The 24,840-nt window shown below is 40.3% G+C and overlaps 1 protein-coding gene across 1 annotated transcript; it reads right to left on the reverse strand.

Moving 5' to 3' along the window:
• Window positions 1-854: 854 nt before the first annotated feature.
• On the reverse strand, window positions 855-23,947 carry LOC110504814 (putative monooxygenase p33MONOX). The gene is made up of 8 exons (XM_036969777.1): window positions 23,796-23,947; window positions 19,477-19,578; window positions 19,053-19,240; window positions 18,700-18,817; window positions 12,070-12,197; window positions 5,796-5,935; window positions 2,638-2,825; window positions 855-2,444 (listed from the first exon to the last, which is right to left on the reverse strand). Exons 2-8 carry the CDS (start codon window positions 19,502-19,504, stop codon window positions 2,236-2,238), a joined length of 999 nt encoding a protein of 332 aa, XP_036825672.1. The 5' UTR covers window positions 19,505-19,578; window positions 23,796-23,947; the 3' UTR covers window positions 855-2,235.
• Window positions 23,948-24,840: the final 893 nt, after the last annotated feature.

Consider the following 24,840-nt stretch of genomic DNA (forward strand, 5'->3'; position numbering starts at 1 on the left):
TTGAAGGTAAATCTCCAGTAAGGTAAATCTCAAGGGTTCGAAAAACTCTGCTGTACAGAATAAAAATATTCCAAAATAAAGCAATACAGCAAAAAATGTGGCAAAGGAATGAACTTTTTGTCCTGAACAAGTGTAGTGTTTATGGCATATACAATACATTACTGAGCACCACATATTTTCAAGCAAAGTGGTGGCCTGCATCATGTTATGGGTATGCTTTTAATCATTAAGCACTGGGGAGCTTTTCAGGATAAAAAAAAAAACTAAATGGAGCCAACTAGAGGAAAACCTGGTTGTCTGCTTTCCAAACACAAGGCCAAATCTTTACTGGAGTTGCTTACCAAGAAGACAGTGAACGTTCTGCGTGGCCAAGTTACAGGTTTGACTTAAATCTATGGCAAGATCTGAAAATGGTTGACTAGCTATGATTAAAAACCAATTTCACAGAGCTTGAATAATATAGAAAATAATAAAGTGGGCAAATGTGCCACAATCCAGGTGTGAAAAGCTCTTAAGACACTTATCCAGAAAGACTCTTAATCACTGGAGCCTTGTGCCATCTAGCGTCCATGAGATGCAACTGTCAAATCAGCAAAAGTTTAACAACTTAAATATTTAACCTAACAGCGGACCCTAATGGAGGATTTTAAGACTGTGGAATGTTAGACAATCACGCAACATAAAATACACTAGTTTAGCAACCCCATTCCCCCCAAAAAGTCCATCTTTAAATCGACTGAAGCTGTTTCATAAACAAAGCCTGCCCTGTCCTTTTATATGGTGGGGAGGGGTCTTCCCGGCCCTTTAGAGTTAACCTTTAAGAGTAATAACATTCAGACCAGAAACATTGGGAGTAATTTCGTTTGTGTTGAGTTTATTTACAGCTGAATTCAGTGGGAAAAGCTATCCCTTGTGCAACAAACTATTGGAATTCATAAACATCTTGCAAAAACAGCATTGATTCTAAAATAATAGTTAATATAAAAAACACATTTCAAATGACTACTTCAATGCATAGGCCTTCATATCTATTATTAAAGCATTACAGACTTGTATATGGAAATATCATAACACACCATTTAATACCAATAACATAATATCTGGATTTTATATTATTATTATTTTTTAAATTCCAGGTTAGCAGTAGCCACACTCTCATCCAATAACTAACTTAAGTAATAGTACTAAGACTGTCAAATAAAAAGTCAACTGATATGGCAGATGTCAGAAGCAAGCTTAGGCACAACATCAGTAAGACCACATCACTGCCCCACCCCCCAAAATAACTATACAAAACTATCAAACTACAAAAACATAAGACTGTCAGAGGTGATGGAGTCTAGTTGAGTGAAATTGCATTGGCTGGGGGCTGTACAGTGCTTTTAGCGAGAGGGAGTTCAATATAATGAACCATGGCGGTTTTTGTCAGTCAGAGCAGGGGACTGATTGAACCAGTAGCTGGGCTTAAGGAGACCATATGACAAGATCTCCTCTGACGCCCGGGATCCTTCAAGTCAAAGTCCCATTAACCAGCTCTTCAAATGTTATGTCAAAATACATTCGGTACTCACCACAATATGCCGTTTCGCAGAGCAACTATCTTCATACTGCCGTTACACACAGTATGTACTTTCAAAAAAGGTAAAAAATAATAAAAAATATTTGTTTTTGACCAAATCCAATGACTCATTACTGCCACGCACAGGTCAGCTGATCCAGCAGCAGTACAGTATCGCAAAATACATTTTTAGGAGGTAAACGCCATGCGTAACGGCAGTATGAAGATAGTTGCTCTGCGAAACGCCATATTGTGGTGAGTACCGAATGTATTTTGACATAACATTTGAAGAACCGGTTAATGGGACTTTGACTTGAAGGACCCTGAGCGTCAGAGAAGATCTCGTCATATTCACGGTTTCCTCAAACACAGGTACTGGTTTAGTGACTCATGAGACATTACGGTTTCCTCAAGCACAGGTACTGGTTTAGTGACTCATGAGACATTATGGTTTCCTCAAGCACAGATACTGGTTCAGTGACTCGTGAGACATCAAAACCACCATTTCAATCTCATGACATCGCAGACGACAATGGCAACCGGGCACCATATGCCAAAGCACCCAGAAACTGAAGAAGTGACCCTCTTGAGGCGAGGTGGTTGGAAATACTCCATTTGGTGCTTTAATTGGACCAAGGAGGGTTGGTAGAATTCAGGAGAAGGGGTTCCTGGGGGTATCAGAATCCTGACGGCGTCAGGACGTTCATGTCCCGGGGTTTGAGTTTGTGTGGGCGAGTCTGGGGGGGTCTCTTACCCTCGATGCCGCTGATCTCGATCTTCGGGGGGTTGAACTTGGCAGGGTCATCCACCATGAGGTTGACCTGGGTCTTAATGCCTTCCATGGTGTTGGACTTTGGCACGCCAAAGTACGACTGTAGAGTGAAGCCTGAGGGACAGCAGAGGAGACAAGGACGTTACTCAACTGACAAAAAGGTATATAATCAATATACCAAAAACAGCAACATCCATTACATTCCAAGTCATTCTTAAAAGCATTCTCTCTCGGGAACACAAAGTCCACAATGACAGCTCAGCCAACAGTCATAATAATAGAGACTCCTGAGGGACTGATTTCTCACCTGTGTTGGTTTCTGAACCAGGGTCAGTAGAGGACTTCTGTACTACTGGGCGAGAAGTTCCAAAGAAGCTCCACCTCTCCCCTCCTGCTCCTCCTCCCTCATTGCCTCCCATTTCTGGGCTGAAGTTAGGACTGCCAAGCTCCGGTGTGGTGAGAAACGGTGCTGGACTCAGGCTGTTGAACCAGCTCCTGTGCCCCCACACACATTAACAATATTAGAGACATGGAACAGTTGTACACAAAAGTACCATCTAAAATTAATCTTTGCATCTATTGCTTATTCTGAGGAAAGTGGAGACGTTCTATTCTACTACATACCTGGGGTTGAGTATCAGTGGAGAAGTTCTATTCTACTACATACTTGGGTTGAGTATCAGTGGAGAAATTCTATTCTACTACATACCTGCGGTTGAGTATCAGTGGAGAAGTTCTATTCTACTACATACTTGGGGTTGAGTATCAGTGGAGAAGTTCTATTCTACTACATACCTGGGGTTGAGTATCAGTGGAGAAGTTCTATTCTACTACATACCTGGGGTTGAGTATCAGTGGAGAAGTTCTATTCTACTACATACCTGGGGTTGAGTATCAGTGGAGAAGTTCTATTCTACTACATACCTGGGGTTGAGTATCAGTGGAGAAGTTCTATTCTACTACATACCTGGGGTTGAGTATCAGTGGAGAAGTTCTATTCTACTACATACTTGGGTTGAGTATCAGTGGAGAAGTTCTATTCTACTACATACCTGCGGTTGAGTATCAGTGGAGAAGTTCTATTCTACTACATACCTGGGGTTGAGTATCAGTGGAGAAGTTCTATTCTACTACATACCTGGGGTTGAGTATCAGTGGAGAAGTTATATTCTACTACATACCTGGGGTTGAGTATCAGTGGAGAAGTTCTATTCTACTACATACCTGGGGTTGAGTATCAGTGGAGAAGTTCTATTCTACTACATACCTGGGGTTGAGTATCAGTGGAGAAGTTCTATTCTACTACATACTTGGGTTGAGTATCAGTGGAGAAGTTATATTCTACTACATACCTGCGGTTGAGTATCAGTGGAGAAGTTCTATTCTACTACATACCTGGGGTTGAGTATCAGTGGAGAAGTTCTATTCTACTACATACTTGGGTTGAGTATCAGTGGAGAAGTTCTATTCTACTACATACCTGCGGTTGAGTATCAGTGGAGAAGTTCTATTCTACTACATACCTGGGGTTGAGTATCAGTGGAGAAGTTATATTCTACTACATACCTGGGGTTGAGTATCAGTGGAGAAGTTATATTCTACTACATACCTGGGGTTGAGTATCGGTGGAGAAGTTATATTCTACTACATACCTGGGGTTGAGTATCAGTGGAGAAGTTATATTCTACTACATACCTGGGGTTGAGTATCAGTGGAGAAGTTCTATTCTACTACATATCTGGGGTTGAGTATCAGTGGAGAAGTTATATTCTACTACATACCTGGGGTTGAGTATCAGTGGAGAAGTTATATTCTACTACATACCTGGGGTTGAGTATCGGTGGAGAAGTTATATTCTACTACATACCTGGGGTTGAGTATCAGTGGAGAAGTTATATTCTACTACATACCTGGGGTTGAGTATCAGTGGAGAAGTTCTATTCTACTACATACCTGGGGTTGAGTATCAGTGGAGAAGTTATATTCTACTACATACTTGGGTTGAGTATCAGTGGAGAAGTTCTATTCTACTACATACCTGCGGTTGAGTATCAGTGGAGAAGTTCTATTCTACTACATACCTGGGGTTGAGTATCAGTGGAGAAGTTCTATTCTACTACATACTTGGGTTGAGTATCAGTGGAGAAGTTCTATTCTACTACATACCTGGGGTTGAGTATCAGTGGAGAAGTTCTATTCTACTACATACCTGGGGTTGAGTATCAGTGGAGAAGTTCTATTCTACTACATACCTGGGGTTGAGTATCAGTGGAGAAGTTCTATTCTACTACATACCTGGGGTTGAGTATCAGTGGAGAAGTTATATTCTACTACATACTTGGGTTGAGTATCAGTGGAGAAGTTCTATTCTACTACATACCTGGGGTTGAGTATCAGTGGAGAAGTTCTATTCTACTACATACTTGGGTTGAGTATCAGTGGAGAAGTTCTATTCTACTACATACCTGGGGTTGAGTATCAGTGGAGAAGTCATATTCTACTACATACTTGGGTTGAGTATCAGTGGAGAAGTTCTATTCTACTACATACTTGGGTTGAGTATCAGTGGAGAAGTTCTATTCTACTACATACCTGGGGTTGAGTATCAGTGGAGAAGTTATATTCTACTACATACCTGGGGTTGAGTATCAGTGGAGAAGTTCTATTCTACTACATACCTGGGGTTGAGTATCAGTGGAGAAGTTCTATTCTACTACATACCTGGGGTTGAGTATCAGTGGAGAAGTTCTATTCTACTACATACCTGGGGTTGAGTATCAGTGGAGAAGTTCTATTCTACTACATACCTGGGGTTGAGTATCAGTGGAGAAGTTATATTCTACTACATACTTGGGTTGAGTATCAGTGGAGAAGTTCTATTCTACTACATACCTGGGGTTGAGTATCAGTGGAGAAGTTATATTCTACTACATACCTGGGGTTGAGTATCGGTGGAGAAGTTATATTCTACTACATACCTGGGGTTGAGTATCAGTGGAGAAGTTATATTCTACTACATACCTGGGGTTGAGTATCAGTGGAGAAGTTATATTCTACTACATACTTGGGTTGAGTATCAGTGGAGAAGTTCTATTCTACTACATACCTGGGGTTGAGTATCAGTGGAGAAGTTCTATTCTACTACATACTTGGGTTGAGTATCAGTGGAGAAGTTATATTCTACTACATACCTGGGGTTGAGTATCGGTGGAGAAGTTCTATTCTACTACATACCTGGGGTTGAGTATAAGTGGAGAAGTTCTATTCTACTACATACTTGGGTTGAGTATCAGTGGAGAAGTTCTATTCTACTACATACTTGGGTTGAGTATCAGTGGAGAAGTTATATTCTACTACATACCTGGGGTTGAGTATCGGTGGAGAAGTTATATTCTACTACATACCTGGGGTTGAGTATCAGTGGAGAAGTTATATTCTACTACATAGTTCTATTCTACTACATACCTGCGGTTGAGTATCGGTGATGCGTGGGGACTGACGCTGGGGGTAACGGAGGGGGTCCCGGAAGGGGTGCCACAAGGGGTGGATTGAGCTGATGTCGAAAGCCTGTCCTCCTTGAAGTCCCCACTTGGCATTCTCAGCTTCTGCAGAGACAAAGAGGAAGAAAGATGCAGCTTAGAGATGTTGTTCAGTAGCTCCCTGTCTGCAGCCCATGAGGGAGAGAGAGAGGTGTGTGATTTGCAAGACATTTACAGACAACACACATGACAAGAAGACACAGCAAGATTGTGACATTGAGGCGAGTCAAATGATGGCTGGCCACAAACACACAAACCAAAGCCCGGTTTGGCCTGCCCCCCCCCCCCCCCCCCCTTTTTGTTTCTGTGTCAAACTAAGGGTTATTGGAAACCGCTGACCGCCCTTAACCTCAGTCAATGGGAGAGATAGCCACTCAGGGGGCACTGAACAGATGGATTGAAGATTCTCTGGTGGGCCAACAGGCTACAAAGTCCACTGGACCGGCACAAAGACAAATGGCCTTCTAATACCCCTCTCTATGCAGGGATCCCATTCCCATCAGTCCAAAATTAGAAGCTCACTGCATATCAAGTATTTTTATTATGTGTATATCTTAAACGCATCAAGCCAGGGAGTGTTCTTCCTAGGCCAAACAAGACAGGCAAACCACATGTCCTGCTCCCACCCAGAAAGAAACCAAACCACCCTCAAGACCTGTCACCAAACATCCCTATTACCCATATTATCCATAGCAGGATAACCCTGCCAATATGGTTCCCCAGGTAGGTAGCAATTAGAGGTCGACCGATTAATCGGAATGGCCGATTTATTAGGGCCGATTTCAAGTTTTCATAACAATCGGAAATCAGTATTTTTGGGCGCCGATTTGACCATTTTTTTTATACCTTTATTTAACTAGGCAAGTCAGTTAAGAACACATTCTTATTTTCAATGACGGCCTAGGAACGGTGGGTTAACTGCCTCGATCAGGGGCAGAAAGACAGATTTTCACCATGACAGCTCGGGGGAACCAATCTTGCAACCTTACAGTTAACTAGTCCAACGCAATAACGACCTGCCTCTCTCTCGTTGCACTCCACAAGGAGACTGCCTGTTACGCGAATGCAGTAAGCCAAGGTAAGTTGCTAGCTAGCATTAAACTTATCTTATAAAAAACAATCACTCATAATCACTAGTTAACTACACATTGTTGATGATATTATCTAGCATGTCCTGCATTGCATATAATCTGACTGAGCATACAAGCAGACAAGTATCTAAGGATCTGACTGAGCGGTGGTAGGCAGAAGCAGGCGCGTAAACATTCATTCAAACAGCACTTTTGTGCGTTTTGCCAACAGCTCTTTGTTGTGCGTCAAGCATTTAACTGTTTATGACTTCAAGCCTATCAACTCCCGAGATGAGGCAGGTGTAACCGAAGTGAAATGGCTAGCTAGTTAACGCGCGCTAATAGCGTTTCAAACGTCACTCGCTCTGAGCCTTCTAGTAGTTGTTCCCCTTGCTCTGCATGGGTAACACTGCTTTGATGGTGGCTGTTGTCGTTGTGTTGCTGGTTCGAGCCCAGGGAGGAGCGAGGAAAGCTATACCGCTACACTGGCAATACTAAAGTGCCTATAAGAACATCTAATAGTCAAAGGTTAATGAAATACAAATGGTATAGAGGGAAATAGTCCTATAATTCCTATAATAACTACAACCTACAACTTCTTACCTGGGAATATTGAAGACTCATGTTAAAAGGAACCACTAGCTTTCATATGTTCTCATGTTCTGAGCAAGGAACTGAAACATTAGCTTTCTTACATAGCACATATTGCACTTTTACTTTCTTCTCCAACACTTTGTTTTTGCATTATTTAAACCAAATTGAACATGTTTCATTATTTAGTTGAGGCTAAATTGATTTTATTGATGTATTATATTAAGTTAAAATAAGTGATCATTCAGTATTGTTGTAATTGTCATTATTACAAATAAAATAAAATAAAAATCGGCCGATTAATCGGTATCTGCTTTTTTGGTCCTCCAATAATCGGTATTGGCATTGAAAAATCATAATCGGTCGACCTCTAGTAGCAATATTCACCGAAGATTAGGCAATCTAGAGAGAGTTTCCCAGCTAATAGTCCATAGTCCTATGCTATAGGCTAGTGAAAAAGCTCCAATCTTACCATTTTGAGTCTCTGGATTTTGGTTACTACCATCTCTGGAACAATATTCTCAATGTTCATCCTCCATTCTGTCGAGGAATATTGGGATGAATGAATATTGGGATGAATGATGAATGAATATTGGGATGAATGAATCTCCGTCTGTTCTCCAGGTTGCAATCCTTGCTCTTAAGTTCTGCTCACTGTACTGCTCATCATTCCAATGTGGCTGATGCACTGTCTGTCCCCTCTTGGTTTGCTCTGCTCCTAACATTCTATCTAAGGGTTTCCTCTAGGGTTTCAGCACCTGACCGAAACATAACCTTTTGGAACCCTGCCCGTCGAATCCAAATCTGGTGTCGACCACGGCTCCAGACGGTTGGTCAGGGACCACATGTTTATGTCACACCCATGTACCTGTCAAAGACCCAGGAGGGGGGTAAATCTCTGACCATGTGACATTGATAGAGCACACCCTTTTAGTAGGAAGGGCACTCTGGATTGTGATTTCTGGTATTTCATCAAAATAAATAAATTGCAGCACAATTTCAGACTCATTCCACAGTTTTTACATGATTAAGTACAATACCATTGGAAAGATCCATTTATAATCCTAAAACTTAAATTGAAAATTATGCTATCACTGCTTCCTGTTGACAAGACATTTTGATAAATAGCCAAATGTCAAAACACAGCTTTAACTTGTCCAAATCAAAAACCAATGCGGAGAAACAGTTTGTGATATACTGAAAACATAAAATTTACTATCTACGCTGAGTATACAAAACATTAAGAACACTCCATAACAGACTAACCAGGTGAATCCAATGATCCCTTATTGATGTCACCTGTTAAATCCACTTAAAAAATCAGTTTCCCGTGTGTATCAAGAATGGTCCACCACCCAAAACTGTGGGAAGCATTGTAGTCAACATGGGCTGACATCACTGTGAAATGCTTTATACACCTTGTAGGGTCCATGCCCTGACGAATTCGGGCTGTTCTTATGAACTCAATATTAGGAAGAAGGTGTTCATAATGTTTTGTATACTCAGGGTACACATACATGTGCAGCAAAAGTAACTATTTATTTTAACGTTACTTGTTACAAGTGGCAATAAATCACTCAACTATTAGGAGAAAATGTGGCTGTATGCGCTGTTGAAACGAGCAACAACAACGTCGTATATATTATATCGACGTGCTACGGAGTCGAAGGTTCGTCAACACACGCTTGGGCCAGACTGGCAAAAACTGGATCTAGCCTGATCAACTGTTTGTTTAACCCGGACCTCACCAAACAACGTCAGCTAGCAAGCTACAGTAGTTGTTAGCTAACGTTAGTTCGCTAGCACAAAGTGGCCCCGTTTCTGTTAGCGGTATAACGTTACCCAGAAGTTAATAAGTATTACCCAATCAGCTATATGACTAGTCATTGTGTACATACTGTATGTTAAATTATATTCGTTTCAGCTTTTTTTGTTGCTAACGTATGGTAGGCCTCCGTTTATATTACTGTTAGGTTAATTTAGCGAACGTTAGGCCTCGACATACAGGATATTGTCAAGGAAAGATGAAACAAATCTAATGAAATACCTTTTCATGAGAAGATTCCTTTGACTTTCCAGTACGATCCACTCTGTCATTTTATCCATTATTCGTATTTTGTATTCAAGTTTAATTGACAAATAAAGCACGGAGGCGGAGGTACAATGATGTGTAGCTAGCTAAGTTAGCTACAAACCGGAAAAAAAATCCCATTTGTTACAGGCTTTCTGATTGGCTGTTTCAGGAAAATATGGGCGATCGTGTCATTTTAAGTGTGTTGCCTGGCAACATGCAAAGCACAGAGAAATACATTCTAGAACAGACTCATTCTTATTATACCTCAGTGGAACATACGGCATTAGCTATGGTTTACTACAAGTGTCAAAAGAACATCGAAATCGACCATCGAAATCGAATCGAGAACCTGACAACAAATCAGATGATCTAAAAACAAATACATCACACAAGGAAATAGCCCTGCTTTATTGTGGTTGACAATGTATATAAGCTATTGTCGAGCCATTATATGTGTTGATGAAAATGAGTCCACCATATATATATGTGGATACCATTTACCTATAAAATAACTGAATATAGATTATGATTATAGTACTAAAATGACTGTGTAACATGAGTGGATATTGATGGAATTCATATATGTAACAGGGTTGGTTATAATTCTACTTGCTACTTTAGAAAAATGTATTTTAATGTTTTTGTATTCAGATTGATAAACTGGGTAGTTTGGTTCCTGGATGCTGATTGGCTGACAGGGAAGGACAAAACATTTATTTGTACTGTTCTAATTACGTTGGTAACCAGTTTATAATAGCAATAAGGCACCTCGGGGGTTTGTGGTATATGGCCAATATACATGGCTAAGGGCGGTATCCAGGCACACCGTGTTGCATCATGCATAACAGCCCTTAGCCGTGGTATATTGGCCATATACCACACCGCCTCGTGCCTTATTGCTTAAATATACCACGGGTATGACGCAAAACTACTTGTTTACTGTTCTAATTACATTGGTAACCGGTTTATAATAACAATATGGCACCTCAGGCATGTGTGGTATATGACCAATATACTACGGCGTTGTGCATTAGAACAGCCCTTAGTCATAGTACAGTATATTGGCCTCATACCATATCCCCTCAGGCCTTATTTCTTAATTATTGAATAATTGTTTCTGATTGGCTTGAAGGGCATTCTAGAATGGGCATTAAAACCATATAATGGACAGTTGGAAAATATATTGGGACACTTTGCAGTCATGACAATATACCCTTGGCCACTGTTGGAGATTCTATCCAGTCAGATATTTACATGCAAGCGGTAGGTCATGTTCTAAAGCAGTGTATTCTATTTATGTACACATGTACAAGTTCAGTATGTACTGTATATATGCATAGCTAAGCTTATATGTAACATATTATATGTGCATATTCAAGAATAGCATGCGATCGGTTGGCTCTATAGAGACATCTTTTCTTTACAAGCAAACGACACATTCGAGCTTTGCACACCCATCCTCGCATCAAAGTGAATAGTGTGTAAGCGATGAATATGAAAATAAACCAGACTGGTGGCTATAGCTATGTACAACAAGTATATTATTGTTCTGGCTTTATCTGGCGCTGTTTGGGATATTTTACCTTGCCTCGCTGGCTTGCTAGTTTGCTAGGTAATCAATTCCATGATGACATCTGCAGTGTTGTAGTTCACGATAACCATCTTTATCTGAAATTGCATGTTGTCGTATTCACTTCAACATAAACAAGCCCCTTTGATGATGCAGCCTGGAAATGGGTCTATGGAATCCAAACTGTTGACACTGGTATGCAACACCTTTGGACAGTCTCATTGACCCCTGGCCCAAGCCTAATCATGCACCACAGAGACAACAACTGCACAGGCAAGCAGACACACACATGAGGGTTACATTCAAGATTTATATTATACTGGTCTTAAAAAAAAGCAAAAAAGATCCAAGCACACTCTAGAGGAAGACAGCATGTTTCTAGTTCTTCAAGATTGATTGCTCTTATATAACACTATGTCCTGCTCCCATCCACCTATGGTATGTCAGGTAGCATGACTCAGATAGCATGAGTCTGCACTGATCAAAGGACTGGAATTACACCAACTATTTACAAACATTACAGTTTTTCTCAATCGCGCACAAGCATTTCTTGGTTCTGCATTGAAACATACAGTAACAATAGCAGAACAGCTATGATCAAATTCTCAAATACATTTACAGAACTTCTGATAATGTTCTTGCCTTAGTACCTGACTTGCATATCGTAGACCACCTTTAGCTAAACTTTAAATGCAAATGTCATCAGTGAATACAAAATGGTATGTCAGATAGCATGAGTCTGAACTAATATTAACTTATGCATTGATGAGGGGTTTAGCATTACACCCCCCCCCCCACCCCCACCCCTCCAGTGGACAGGGATATGCTTTTTCCAAGGGTAAGCTGATCTTGTATCAGTGCCAACAGTCAATCCTCCAGTCCCTGTCATACTCACAGGCATCTGCCCCTCAGCCAGGCGGTGGAATCGTGTGTCCTCTGCAGAGAGGCCCTTGTGGGGGGTGTAGCCAGCTTCTGTTAGCCCTGCCTGGAGCTCAAACCTCTGGAGGCTCTCCTGGGTCTGCTCTGAAGGACCAAAGTCAGCACAGTCAGCAGTAGGACATACAAGTCTAGTGTGGTGTACTAGTCTAGCGCAGCAATGTTGAATGCAATGATATTACGTCATCCATCCTATCCCATATATCTATCTATGTCATTCCTATCATCTAGAGCAGGGATGGGCAACTTTGATGGGGGTGGGGACAACAACAAAAACTGAACTCCCCCCCCGTGAGCAAAACATTTTAGCGGCCCCCGTCGTGACAGTGAAGATAAAAATTTTAAGTTTTAAAGTTAATTTACTGCTATTCTACACATTTTGCCATGGGGTGGAGAGAAGATTTTGTAATTTTATAACTAATTTCATACAATTCTAAGAATTTTGCCATGTGGTGGAGAGAATAATGTTCAGTTTTACAGAAAAAAAATTATACCCATTTTACAAACAAATGTTTGCAGTGTTTAATATGAAAATTGATGATCAATGGGCCCGGCTACGGTCAGTCATTGGACCATGCTTACTACAAGTTTAAATAGCTGGCCAATATACTAACTTACCAATCTCAAAAAATTTAGCTGACAATGGCTAATTGAGTGACTGTGTGTTTTCTAATTGAGAGACCTTGGGTATTCTATTATATTAAACTATTCGCAAGTTGCCCATCACTGTGCAATATACAGTGCAATATATACATTTGAAGTTGGAAGTTTACATACACTTAGGTTGGAGTCATTAAAACTCATTTTTCCACTTCTCCACACATTTCTTGTAAACAAACTATAGTTTTGGCAAGTCGGTTAGGACATCTACCTTGTGCATATGACATCAGTAATTTTTCCAACAATTGTTTACAGACAGATTATTTGAATTATAATTCACTATATCACAATTCCAGTGGTTCAGAAGTTTACATACAATAAGTTGACTGTGCCTTTAAACAGTATGGAAAACTCCAGAAAATGATGTAATGGCTTTAGAAGCTTCTGATAGGCTAATTGACATCATCATAATTTGAATCAATTGGAGGTGTAGCTGTGGATATATTTCAAGGACTACCTTCAAACTCAGTGTCTCTTTGCTTGACATCATGGGAAAATCATCAGCCAAAATTATTTGTAGACCTCCACAAGTCTGGTTCATCCTTGGGAGCAATTTTCAAGTGCCTGAAGGTACCACACTCATCTGTACAAACAATAGTACGCAAGTATAAACACCATGGGAACAAGCAGCCGTCATACCGCTCAGGAAGGAGACACGTTCTCTCCTAGAGATGAACGTACTGTGCAAATCAATCAATCCCAGAACAACAGCAAAGGAGCTTGTGAAGATGCTGGAGGAAGCAGGTACAAAAGTATCTATATCCACAGTAAAACGAGTCCTATATTGACATAACCTGAAAGGACGCTCAGCAAGGAAGAAGCCACTGCTCCAAAACCGCCATTAAAAAGACAGACTATGGTTTGCAAATGCAGATGGGGACAAAGATCGTACTTTTTGGAAAAATGTCCTCTGGTCTGAGGAAACAAAAATAGAACTGTTTGGCCATAATGACCACCGTTATTTTTGGAGGAAAAAGGGAGAGGCTTGCAAGCCAAAGAACACCATCCCAACCGTGAAGCACGGGGTGGCAGCATCATGTTGTGGGGGTGATTTGCTGCAGGAGAGATTGGTGCACTTCACAAAATAGATGGCATCATGAGGGTGGAAAATTATGTGGATATATTGAAGCAACAGCTCAAGACATCAGTCAGGAAGTTAACGCTTGGTCACAAATGGGTCTTCCAAATGGACAATGACCCCAAGCATACTTCCAAAGTTGTGGCAAAATGGCTTAATGACAACAAAGTCAAGGGTTTGGAGTGGCCATCACAAAGCCCTGACTTCAATCCCATAGAAAATGTGTGGGCAGAACTGAAAAAGCGTGTGCGAGCAAGGAGGCCTACAAACTTGACTCAGTTACACCAGCTCTGTCAGGAGGAATGGGCCAAAATTCACCCAACTTATTGTGGGAAGCTTGTGGAAGGCTACCCGAAACGTTTTATCCAAGTTAAACAATTTAAAGGAAAAGCTACCAAATACTAATTGAGTGTATGTAAACTTCTGACCCAATGGGAATGTGATAAAAGAAATTCAAGCTGAAATAAATCATTCTCTCTACTATTATTCTGACATTTCACAATCTGAAAATAAAGTGGTGATCCTAACTAAGACCTAAGACAGGGAATTTTTTACTAGGATTAAATGTCAGTAATTGTGAGAAATGGAGTTTAAATGTTTTTGGCTAAGGTGTATGTAAACTTCCGACTTCAACTGTATACCATCTATTCTGACATTTCTACCACATTCCATATAGTATGATCAGAGTGCATCAGGATTTGGGATGTTTTACTGTGTTAGCATGTTGGATGTCTAGTTACTTTGTAAAGTTGACAGGTACAGTGCCTTGTGAAAGTATTCGGCCCCCTTGAACTTTGCAACCTTTTGCCACATTTCAGGCTTCAAACATAAAGATATAAAACTGTATTTTTTTGTGAAGAATCAACAACAAGTGGGACACAATCATGAAGTGGAACGACATTTATTGGATATTTCAAACTTTTTTAACAAATCAAAAACTGAAAAATTGGGCATGCAAAATTATTCAGCCCCTTTACTTTCAGTGCAGCAAACTCTCTCCAGAAGTTCAGTGAGGATCTCTGAATGATCCAATGTTGTCCTAAATGACTAATGATGATAAATACAATCCACCTGTGTGTAATCAAGTCTCCGTATAAATGCACCTGCACTGTGATGGTCTCAGAGGTCCATTAAAAGCGCAGAGAGCATCATGAAGAACAAGGAACACACCAGGCAGGTCCGAGATACTGTTGTGAAGAAGTTTAAAGCCGGATTTGGATACAAAAAGATTTCCCAAGCTTTAAACATCCCAAGGAGCACTGTGCAAGCGATAATATTGAAATGGAAGGAGTATCAGACCACTGCAAATCTACCAAGACCTGGCCGTCCCTCTAAACTTTCAGCTCATACAAGGAGAAGACTGATCAGAGATGCAGCCAAGAGGCCCATGATCACTCTGGATGAACTGCAGAGATCTACAGCTGAGGTGTGAGACTCTGTCCATAGGACAACAATCAGTCATATATTGCACAAATCTGGCCTTTATGGAAGAGTGGCAAGAAGAAAGCCATTTCTTAAAGATATCCATAAAAAGTGTATTTTAAAGTTTGCCACAAGCCACCTGGGAGACACACCAAACATGTGGAAGAAGGTGCTCTGGTCAGATGAAACCAAAATTTAACTTTTTGGCAACAATGCAAAACGTTATGTTTGGCGTAAAAGCAACACAGCTCATCACCCTGAACACACCATCCCCACTGTCAAACATTGTGGTGGCAGCATCATGGTTTGGGCCTGCTTGTCTTCAGCAGGGACAGGGAAGATGGTTCAAATTGATGGGAAGATGGATGGAGCCAAATACAGGACCATTCTGGAAGAAAACCTGATGGAGTCTGCAAAAGACCTGAGACTGGGACAGAGATTTGTCTTCCAACAAGACAATGATCCAAAACATAAAGCAAAATCTACAATGGAATGGTTCAAAAATAAACATATCCAGGTGTTAGAATGGCCAAGTCAAAGTCCAGACCTGAATCCAATCGAGAATCTGTGGAAAGAACTGAAAACTGCTGTTCACAAATGCTCTCCATCCAACCTCACTGAGCTCGAGCTGTTTTGCAAGGAGGAATGGGAAAAAATGTCAGTCTCTCGATGTGCAAAACTGATAGAGACATACCCCAAGCGACTTACAGCTGTAATTGCAGCAAAAGGTGGCGCTACAAAGTATTAACTTAAGGGGGCTGAATAATTTTGCACGCCCAATTTTTCAGTTTTTGATTTGTTAAAAAAGTTTGAAATATCCAATAAATGTCGTTCCACTTCATGATTCTGAACCACTTGTTGTTGATTCTTCACAAAAAAATACAGTTTTATATCTTTATGTTTGAAGCCTGAAATGTGGCAAAAGGTCGCAAAGTTCAAGGGGGCCGAATACTTTCGCAAGGCACTGTAGATACATTGTAAAGTTGTCAAGTGTCTCACTGTGTAACGATGTTGGATGTGTAGATAGACACATTGTAAAGTTGTCAAGTGTCTCACTGTGTAACGATGTTGGATGTGTAGATAGATACATTGTAAAGTTGTCAAGAGTCTCACTGTGTAACGATGTTGGATGTGTAGATAGATACATTGTAAAGTTGTCAAGTGTCTCACTGTGTAACGATGTTGGATGTGTAGATAGATACATTGTAAAGTTGTCAAGAGTCTCACTGTGTAACGGTGTTGGATGTGTAGATAGACACATTGTAAAGTTGTCAAGTGTCTCACTGTGTAACGATGTTGGATGTGTAGATAGATACATTGTAAAGTTGTCAAGTGTCTCACTGTGTAACGATGTTGGATGTGTAGATAGATACATTGTAAAGTTGTCAAGAGTCTCACTGTGTAACGATGTTGGATGTGTAGATAGACACATTGTAAAGTTGTCAAGAGTCTCACTGTGTAACGATGTTGGATGTGTAGATAGACACATTGTAAAGTTGTCAAGTGTCTCACTGTGTAACGATGTTGGATGTGTAGATAGATACATTGTAAAGTTGTCAAGTGTCTCACTGTGTAACGATGTTGGATGTGTAGATAGACACATTGTAAAGTTGTCAAGTGTCTCACTGTGTAACAATGTTGGATGTGTAGATAGATACATTGTAAAGTTGTCAAGTGTCTCACTGTGTAACGATGTTGGATGTGTAGATAGATACATTGTAAAGTTGTCAAGTGTCTCACTGTGTAAACGATGTTGGATGTGTAGACACATTGTAAAGTTGTCAAGTGTCTCACTGTGTAACGATGTTGGATGTGTAGATAGATACATTGTAAAGTTGTCAAGTGTCTCACTGTGTAACGATGTTGGATGTGTAGACACATTGTAAAGTTGTCAAGTGTCTCACTGTGTAACGATGTTGGATGTGTAGATAGATACATTGTAAAGTTGTCAAGTGTCTCACTGTGTAACGATGTTGGATGTGTAGATAGATACATTGTAAAGTTGTCAAGAGTCTCACTGTGTAACGATGTTGGATGTGTAGATAGACACATTGTAAAGTTGTCAAGTGTCTCACTGTGTAACGATGTTGGATGTGTAGATACATTGTAAAGTTGTCAAGTGTCTCACTGTGTAACGATGTTGGATGTGTAGATAGATACATTGTAAAGTTGTCAAGAGTCTCACTGTGTAACGATGTTGGATGTGTAGATAGATACATTGTAAAGTTGTCAAGTGTCTCACTGTGTAACGATGTTGGATGTGTAGATAGATACATTGTAAAGTTGTCAAGAGTCTCACTGTGTAACGATGTTGGATGTGTAGATAGACACATTGTAAAGTTGTCAAGTGTCTCACTGTGTAACGATGTTGGATGTGTAGATAGATACATTGTAAAGTTGTCAAGTGTCTCACTGTGTAACGATGTTGGATGTGGAGATAGATACATTGTAAAGTTGTCAAGAGTCTCACTGTGTAACGATGTTGGATGTGTAGATAGACACATTGTAAAGTTGTCAAGTGTCTCACTGTGTAACGATGTTGGATGTGTAGATAGACACATTGTAAAGTTGTCAAGAGTCTCACTGTGTAACGATGTTGGATGTGTAGATAGACACATTGTAAAGTTGTCAAGTGTCTCACTGTGTAACGATGTTGGATGTGTAGATAGATACATTGTAAAGTTGTCAAGTGTCTCACTGTGTAACGATGTTGGATGTGTAGATAGATACATTGTAAAGTTGTCAAGTGTCTCACTGTGTAACGATGTTGGATGTGTAGACACATTGTAAAGTTGTCAAGTGTCTCACTGTGTAACGATGTTGGATGTGTAGACACATTGTAAAGTTGTCAAGTGTCTCACTGTGTAACGATGTTGGATGTGTAGTCACATTGTAAAGTTGTCAAGTGTCTCACTGTGTAACGATGTTGGATGTGTAGACACATTGTAAAGTTGTCAAGTGTCTCACTGTGTAACAATGTTGGATGTGTAGATAGATACATTGTAAAGTTGTCAAGTGTCTCACTGTGTAACGATGTTGGATGTGTAGATAGATACATTGTAAAGTTGTCAAGTGTCTCACCGTGTAACGATGTTGGATGTGTAGATAGACACATTGTAAAGTTGTCAAGTGTCTCACTGTGTAACGATGTTGGATGTGTAGATACATTGTAAAGTTGTCAAGAGTCTCACTGTGTAACGATGTTGGATGTGTAGATAGATACATTGTAAAGTTGTCAAGTGTCTCACTGTGTAACGATGTTGGATGTGTAGACACATTGTAAAGTTGTCAAGTGTCTCACTGTGTAACGATGTTGGATGTGTAGATAGATACATTGTAAAGTTGTCAAGTGTCTCACCGTGTTAGCATGTTGGATGTGTAGATACATTGTAAATTTGACAATGTGAGTTTGTTTGTTTTCCTACTTACTGATCATGAGTGTGTTCATGAGAGAGGAGGCTTTAGCCTTGACCACGGGGACAGGGGGCTTGACCGGTGCTGCTGCTGTTGCCACGTTAAACTGACTGCCAGTGTCACTCTCATCCTCCTTGACATAACAACAGGCCAATGGGTTTAATATGAACACAATACTAGGTGCTTTATGGGTGGTCACTCTCCCAGCAACGGTTCATTAAACTCTACAGTGATAACCTCGGCCAGGTTGGACATTGAGCGTTACAGTTGCCGTTATACAACAAGTACTATTACACAACTTATAAACTTCTATACTGTTTGTAGTAACAGGATAGATAACTAGGAGATACAGTATTTAGGTTCTGTACCTCAACAATCCTCTTGAACTTCCTCTGTGGGATGAGAGGGTCCTTCCATGGGTTGTTGACACACATGTCAGGGGGAGGGGAGTGCATGGGAGCGTCCAGGGCCTCGTCATAGCTAAAGGCTCGTCTGGACATACCAATGGGGGAAGAGAACCCCCCAAAGAATCCCCCCGATACACCAGACTCCAGTGCTGGAATTGGAGACAACGGCAAGATAAACATTAGAGCAACATTTAATGACCTTACCTCATTTATTTGATCGCTAGTGGACCATTTGTGTGTCAAATGAAGAAGCACACCATCACATTGACTATCTTATTGTGTTGGGAATCAAAGTGACGGTACTAGTCATCAATTCTATTTGCTTTCATCTTTGATGATGTGTATCACACGTGATCAATGAAGGAGGATGTTCATCATGTATTACCTGGTATATCACCCTGTCTGGATCCCATTCTGCAGTGTGCTATGGAGGACCAGGATCTATGCGAGTGAAGGTGAATGTGGAGATCTTGACTGGCTTCCTAATCTGCAGAGGACAGCATAAAACCCAACATAACTTAATAAAGGGGCAGAGTTCCAGAGGCCTGGGCCCGTATCCACAAGGCGTCTTCAGAGTAGGAGTGCTGATCTATGATCAGTATTGCCTTTTAGATCATAAAGAATCAAATTATATGGACAGATGGGGACCTGATCCTAGATCAGCACTCTGAGACGCTTTGTGGATAGGGTCCTGATACAACCAAAAAAATTGCTTTATGAATAATGTCATACAATAATACAATGTGATGTGAGAATCACTGAGGTTATACACACTAATTAAAAAACGTTTGTTTTTATGTTTGTTTTCGGAAGAGCACACTGTCATGGGAGGAGTTCTGACCCCCAAATAGACCCGAGTCTGGTTACCAGAAGCCTATATTACAAAAGGTCACAACATCAGAGAGTCATGTTGTGGAAAGACAGGAAGTCACACTCGTCACACAACCATGTTACAGTGTCCACGCCAGATGGTGAAGGTGAAGCAATGTTTCAATGTATATTTGTAGGCTTTTATGCAAGAATATTAATCAATTGACTTTGTTTTCTTATTGCAAGTTGCAACAGACCAATGCTGTTTGCACAACATGCACTCCTATAACAATTATCCCAGTACTTTGTGGCCTAAACTCTCCTTCATCTACCACAAATCTTACCAACAGATCAGTAACAAATGCAATTCTTTTAACCCCATTCCCCAGATTCTATGAGATTAAATTCCTGAATCGTGGAGCTGCAGGCTGCTGTTTAAAAGGTCAGAAATAGAATAGGGAAGCAGTAATAGGAGGTAAAAAGTATTTGCAGAACATGAGAAACATGCTATTGTCACGATTGTGAAAGTCAAGACAGCATAGCTTTAACCTAAACTGAAATTGACAACGTCAGCAGCAGCATTGCCAGCTGGACAGTGACTTGCACAAATACAACATTGATGTGAAGTTCGCAAACGATTCGTTCTTTTTGAACGACTCTTTTCACTGATTCGAGAGTCATACTTCTTTTCTCCGAGCGACTCGTTCATTTTAGTCGTTCGTTTGACCTGCTGCCCGGCCTGGCCGCAATTAATTCAAAGCAGGATTAATACGCGCTTCTCCGGTTCAGCGGCTCGATGGGACGACAACCAACAGTCCATCATGTGCACAGCAGAAAAAATCATGTTACAGGCATCATAGAGAAGGAAAATAACTGACAAGTTATTGCATTGTGAAACAATGTATTAATGGAATCATTTGATTATTGAATGTTATTGGACACAGCTTTGTAGAACCAAAACACACACAGCCTTCTGCTCAACACTCGAACTCAAGTGCGAATCGTTTGTGTGGCTGCTGCAGTTCTCGAACGATAGCCACTTCATGTTTTTGAGCTGACCTGTAATACCATGCAGGTGTGTTGAATTTAGGCAATCACTGAACAAATACATTAGCTCAGTTAGTCAGGTAGGAATGGGCGATATGGTCAAAATGTCATATTGCAGTATTTTATGTTTTTAGAAAAAAAAGTTTATATTGTAACAACCCTGGGTTTATAAGCGCGGATACCGACTCTGCCGCTCGAGCATGCTTTTGCGGCAGTCAATAGCGCGCTGGACTTCGGCCTAAAAGGTCTAGGGGTCTTTCTCCATTCTGATTGTTTTACACAATTCAACTTCAGCCAAAAAATATCTTCAGCATTTACATCCATTTCTGCCACATAGACGATATGGACAAACAATCTAGGCCTTATTTTGAACCAAATGTTGCAATTGAAATTTAATTTAAGATTTAGAGCAAAACACTTGCGTTAACTGATGGAATCGTGGATTATGATTATTGTAATTATATAGTTAGAATATATAGTGGGCACTTTGAATAAGTGTTGTTTGACATGACAACGAATGAAAATACAAGGGGTGAGTTATTGTGACAAGGTAGGAACCAGTGTTAAGTGTTTCCTATGGGACCCTATAATCTTTGGATACATTGAATATTTTCTCTTAGCTACTTCATGTAGTGAACGTATTCATGCTTCGCATATTACTCTTTTGATTTGGAAGATACTGTTACACAAACAAGATGCTGATTTAGGTCTATACCATCACTGGTATTATCAGGCTGTATAGCTAACTACATTTGCTCCGACTCAGTACATTTATTAGCTAGCTAGCTAACGTTAGCCAGCCAAACCAGCCAACTAACTAGCGATTACCATTAGCTGCTAACAAGATTTAGGCCCAATTTGTTAATTACCTGTTTGCAGGTGTAAGAACCACAAATTAATAGTGTCATTATAGAACACTAGTGAATTTATATTAAGAATCAAAGTGAAAACAGCATCGTTGTTCATCAACATTGATACATGTGTTGCATTGACCATGTAGATTGAACGCAAGTGTCTAGTAGTGGTCGAGGAACATCACATGCGCTCCCTGCGTGACAGGGCGGAGCTGGGTCTGTGTGGAAAGCGGCATGGAGAGTGAGAGCCGAGAGAGATGACTCAAGAAGTGAAGTAAACGAAATCGACGTTACACATATCGTATCACATTTAACAAACCAAACATGCAAATACCGTTATCGAAGGTAAAGTAATAACTTAAAACGCTCCTTGCATCAATACTGGTATATCGGAAAATACAGTATACCGCCCAGAGGTGTGCACCACACCTGACCAACTGAGCTAATTGTTGGAGCAAAATCTTGCAGAATATAAACGTAAATTACTTGATCATGTGTCAAGTGTATGTAGACGGGAGGAGTATTATATGCCTGCTGAGCCTAAATGCTGTAATTGTGATTTGTGAACATGCACCCGAATTTCTGAAGTGTCCTGTTAGGCAGGGTGAAGGAAACAGATGCGGCAAGAATAATGGCTGACCAGAATGTGTCCTGTCCAGACGCGGTGAGAAGAGTGGCAGAAAGAAGTGAAGAAGTAATGGTAGTAGGAGTAAAGACACTAGATGATGTCCCTCGTCAACATACGGATCCTGACATGTTGTATGTTAAGAAGGTGGACTTTGTAGCGTTTATTACTTTGTTTATCAACTGCACAGCGCAACGGATAAAATAGGCATTGTGAATGCGGCTGAGCATTTTTTGGGGGGGACTCGTGGATTTTTCTGCAGAGGCATTACAAGGAATTCTGTCGATGCATGCTCCGTCCTCCCAGGCACCTGAGGCTGTGTAGGGATGTGATTTGAACTGTGACGGAAGGAGTGGGAAGGTTGTTTGATTTATCGCCCCCCCCCCCCCCATGGAATATGTTTTTGTTACATTACCCCGTAGGTGTAGTCTGCCATAAACTTTCAAGAAGAAGGACATTGGCTAATCTCCCCCGCGGCTGTCAAACCGTTATATTCTGCCAAGAGTCGTTCTTAATCTAGTCCGGTTGCGCCGCAACTTCAAATCAAATCAAATCAAATTGTATTTGTCACATACACATGGTTAGCAGATGTTAATGCGAGTGTAGCGAAATGCTTGTGCTTCTAGTTCCGACAATGCAGTAATAACCAACAAGTAATCTAACTAACAATTCCAAAACTACTGTCTTGTACACAGTGTGAGGGGATAAAGAATATGTACATAAGGATATATGAATGAGTGATGGTACAGAGCAACTTTGACCTCGTTTCAAAGGTATCAATAAATAATCGTATTTATATGGCTAGCAAACACAAATGTACATTGTTTGAAGCACAGTTTTCACATGTTCTGTCACATATGACAGCTCCGATAAACCCCCTATGGTGAACGAGATGGCTTGTAGAATCATGATTATTTCGAGTGTTTAGTTCATCGTTCGCCGATAGGGGGTCCTGTGTGCTCTGGGCATGAGGTCTACTGACTCAAATGAACGAAATGAGTCGAAAGATTCGTTCATTTGACTGAACGAGTCGAAAAGATCTGAGTCAGTGTAAAGAGTCAACTCCCAATTTCTAAAATATTACGCGAAAGGCAGGCAGAATACTGGAATTAAATTCATACGATCGGCTACATGCGCCTTAAAAATATTTAATTGATAAACCATGAATATTATAGGCCTACTTATAATACAAATATCATTATATTGATATTAAGGTAGGCTACTATTGCTGAAGGCTATTAAAATATAATTACACATAGGCTATAACCCAACCACCGACGCAATAAAAAATACATGTATTGATCATATTGGTTATTACAAAAACAGAAACATGACAATATGCAATTATAAATTATAGAGATTTCTCACCTATGATGACGATGTACCTGCTATGCCTCAATAAAGTCCACTGACTGTCGTAACTGCGCTGTGTTTGATCCGATTTTGGTGAACAAACAGACAACGGCTTAATCCATGACTTTAGGATGGGCACGCAAATTAACAAGTGCAGTGACAAGCGGTTAAGCACCGGACCAATGAATGAGCATTCTGAAAAATAACGGAAGTGATCATGCTGGAATGGGAATTCTAAAAATGAAAGTCTTGACTCCTCCCTGGTGCATGGGTTTGTCTGTCTTGATTCTAGACATGATGCAGAGACCAGAGAAACGTTTTTGAAATGCATTTTATTTTGTACAATGGTCACACCTCACAGCAACATCCCAATTATTACAATTATATGTATATATTTGAATGTATAGTAAACATGTTATTATATACATTTCAACTTGCTTTGTTGTATCCCTCCATACATTTACCCATACATTCACCCATACATTCACACATACAGTGCATTGACTAGAAAATCATCATGTGGTTGAAGTTCTGTAAAGTTACTTTAGACTCTCTACCACTATCACATAACTTTAATGATGGCAGCACACAGTCATACAATAGCATAGTTTCCCCAATGCAAATAGGGGTTTAGACATATAGGGGGTCAGCCTGACGACGAACAAGATCGACGACCACCACATATATTCTCGAATAGAATAATCATAATATGATTAGCCTGCTTAATTACTTACACATAGCTTAAAACGTTCTGAAATAAAGGTCTACATGTTTTTTACCATTGATCTATGTATCAGATGTCAGGACACAGAATTATAGGCCTCGGGAACTGACAATTCAATCTTGAACTTGCTAGACTGTTAAATTTCACTCTGTACCCAAAGTAGTCACTGTTCTCATTGTTCAGTTGAAAGTTGTCTCAGGTTCATATGGACCAATGTCTGTGATGATGCATGTGTAGGTAATTCAGAATGACTATATCATTTTGAGATTCAGTAGAATAATTTGTGCCTTTGAGCCATGCCTAACAACATGCTCTAACAACATGCTATTGTCCTTG

This window comes from Oncorhynchus mykiss, chromosome 31, assembly GCF_013265735.2.
Source record: "Oncorhynchus mykiss isolate Arlee chromosome 31, USDA_OmykA_1.1, whole genome shotgun sequence".
In the NCBI taxonomy this organism is placed as follows: Eukaryota; Metazoa; Chordata; class Actinopteri; order Salmoniformes; family Salmonidae; genus Oncorhynchus; species Oncorhynchus mykiss.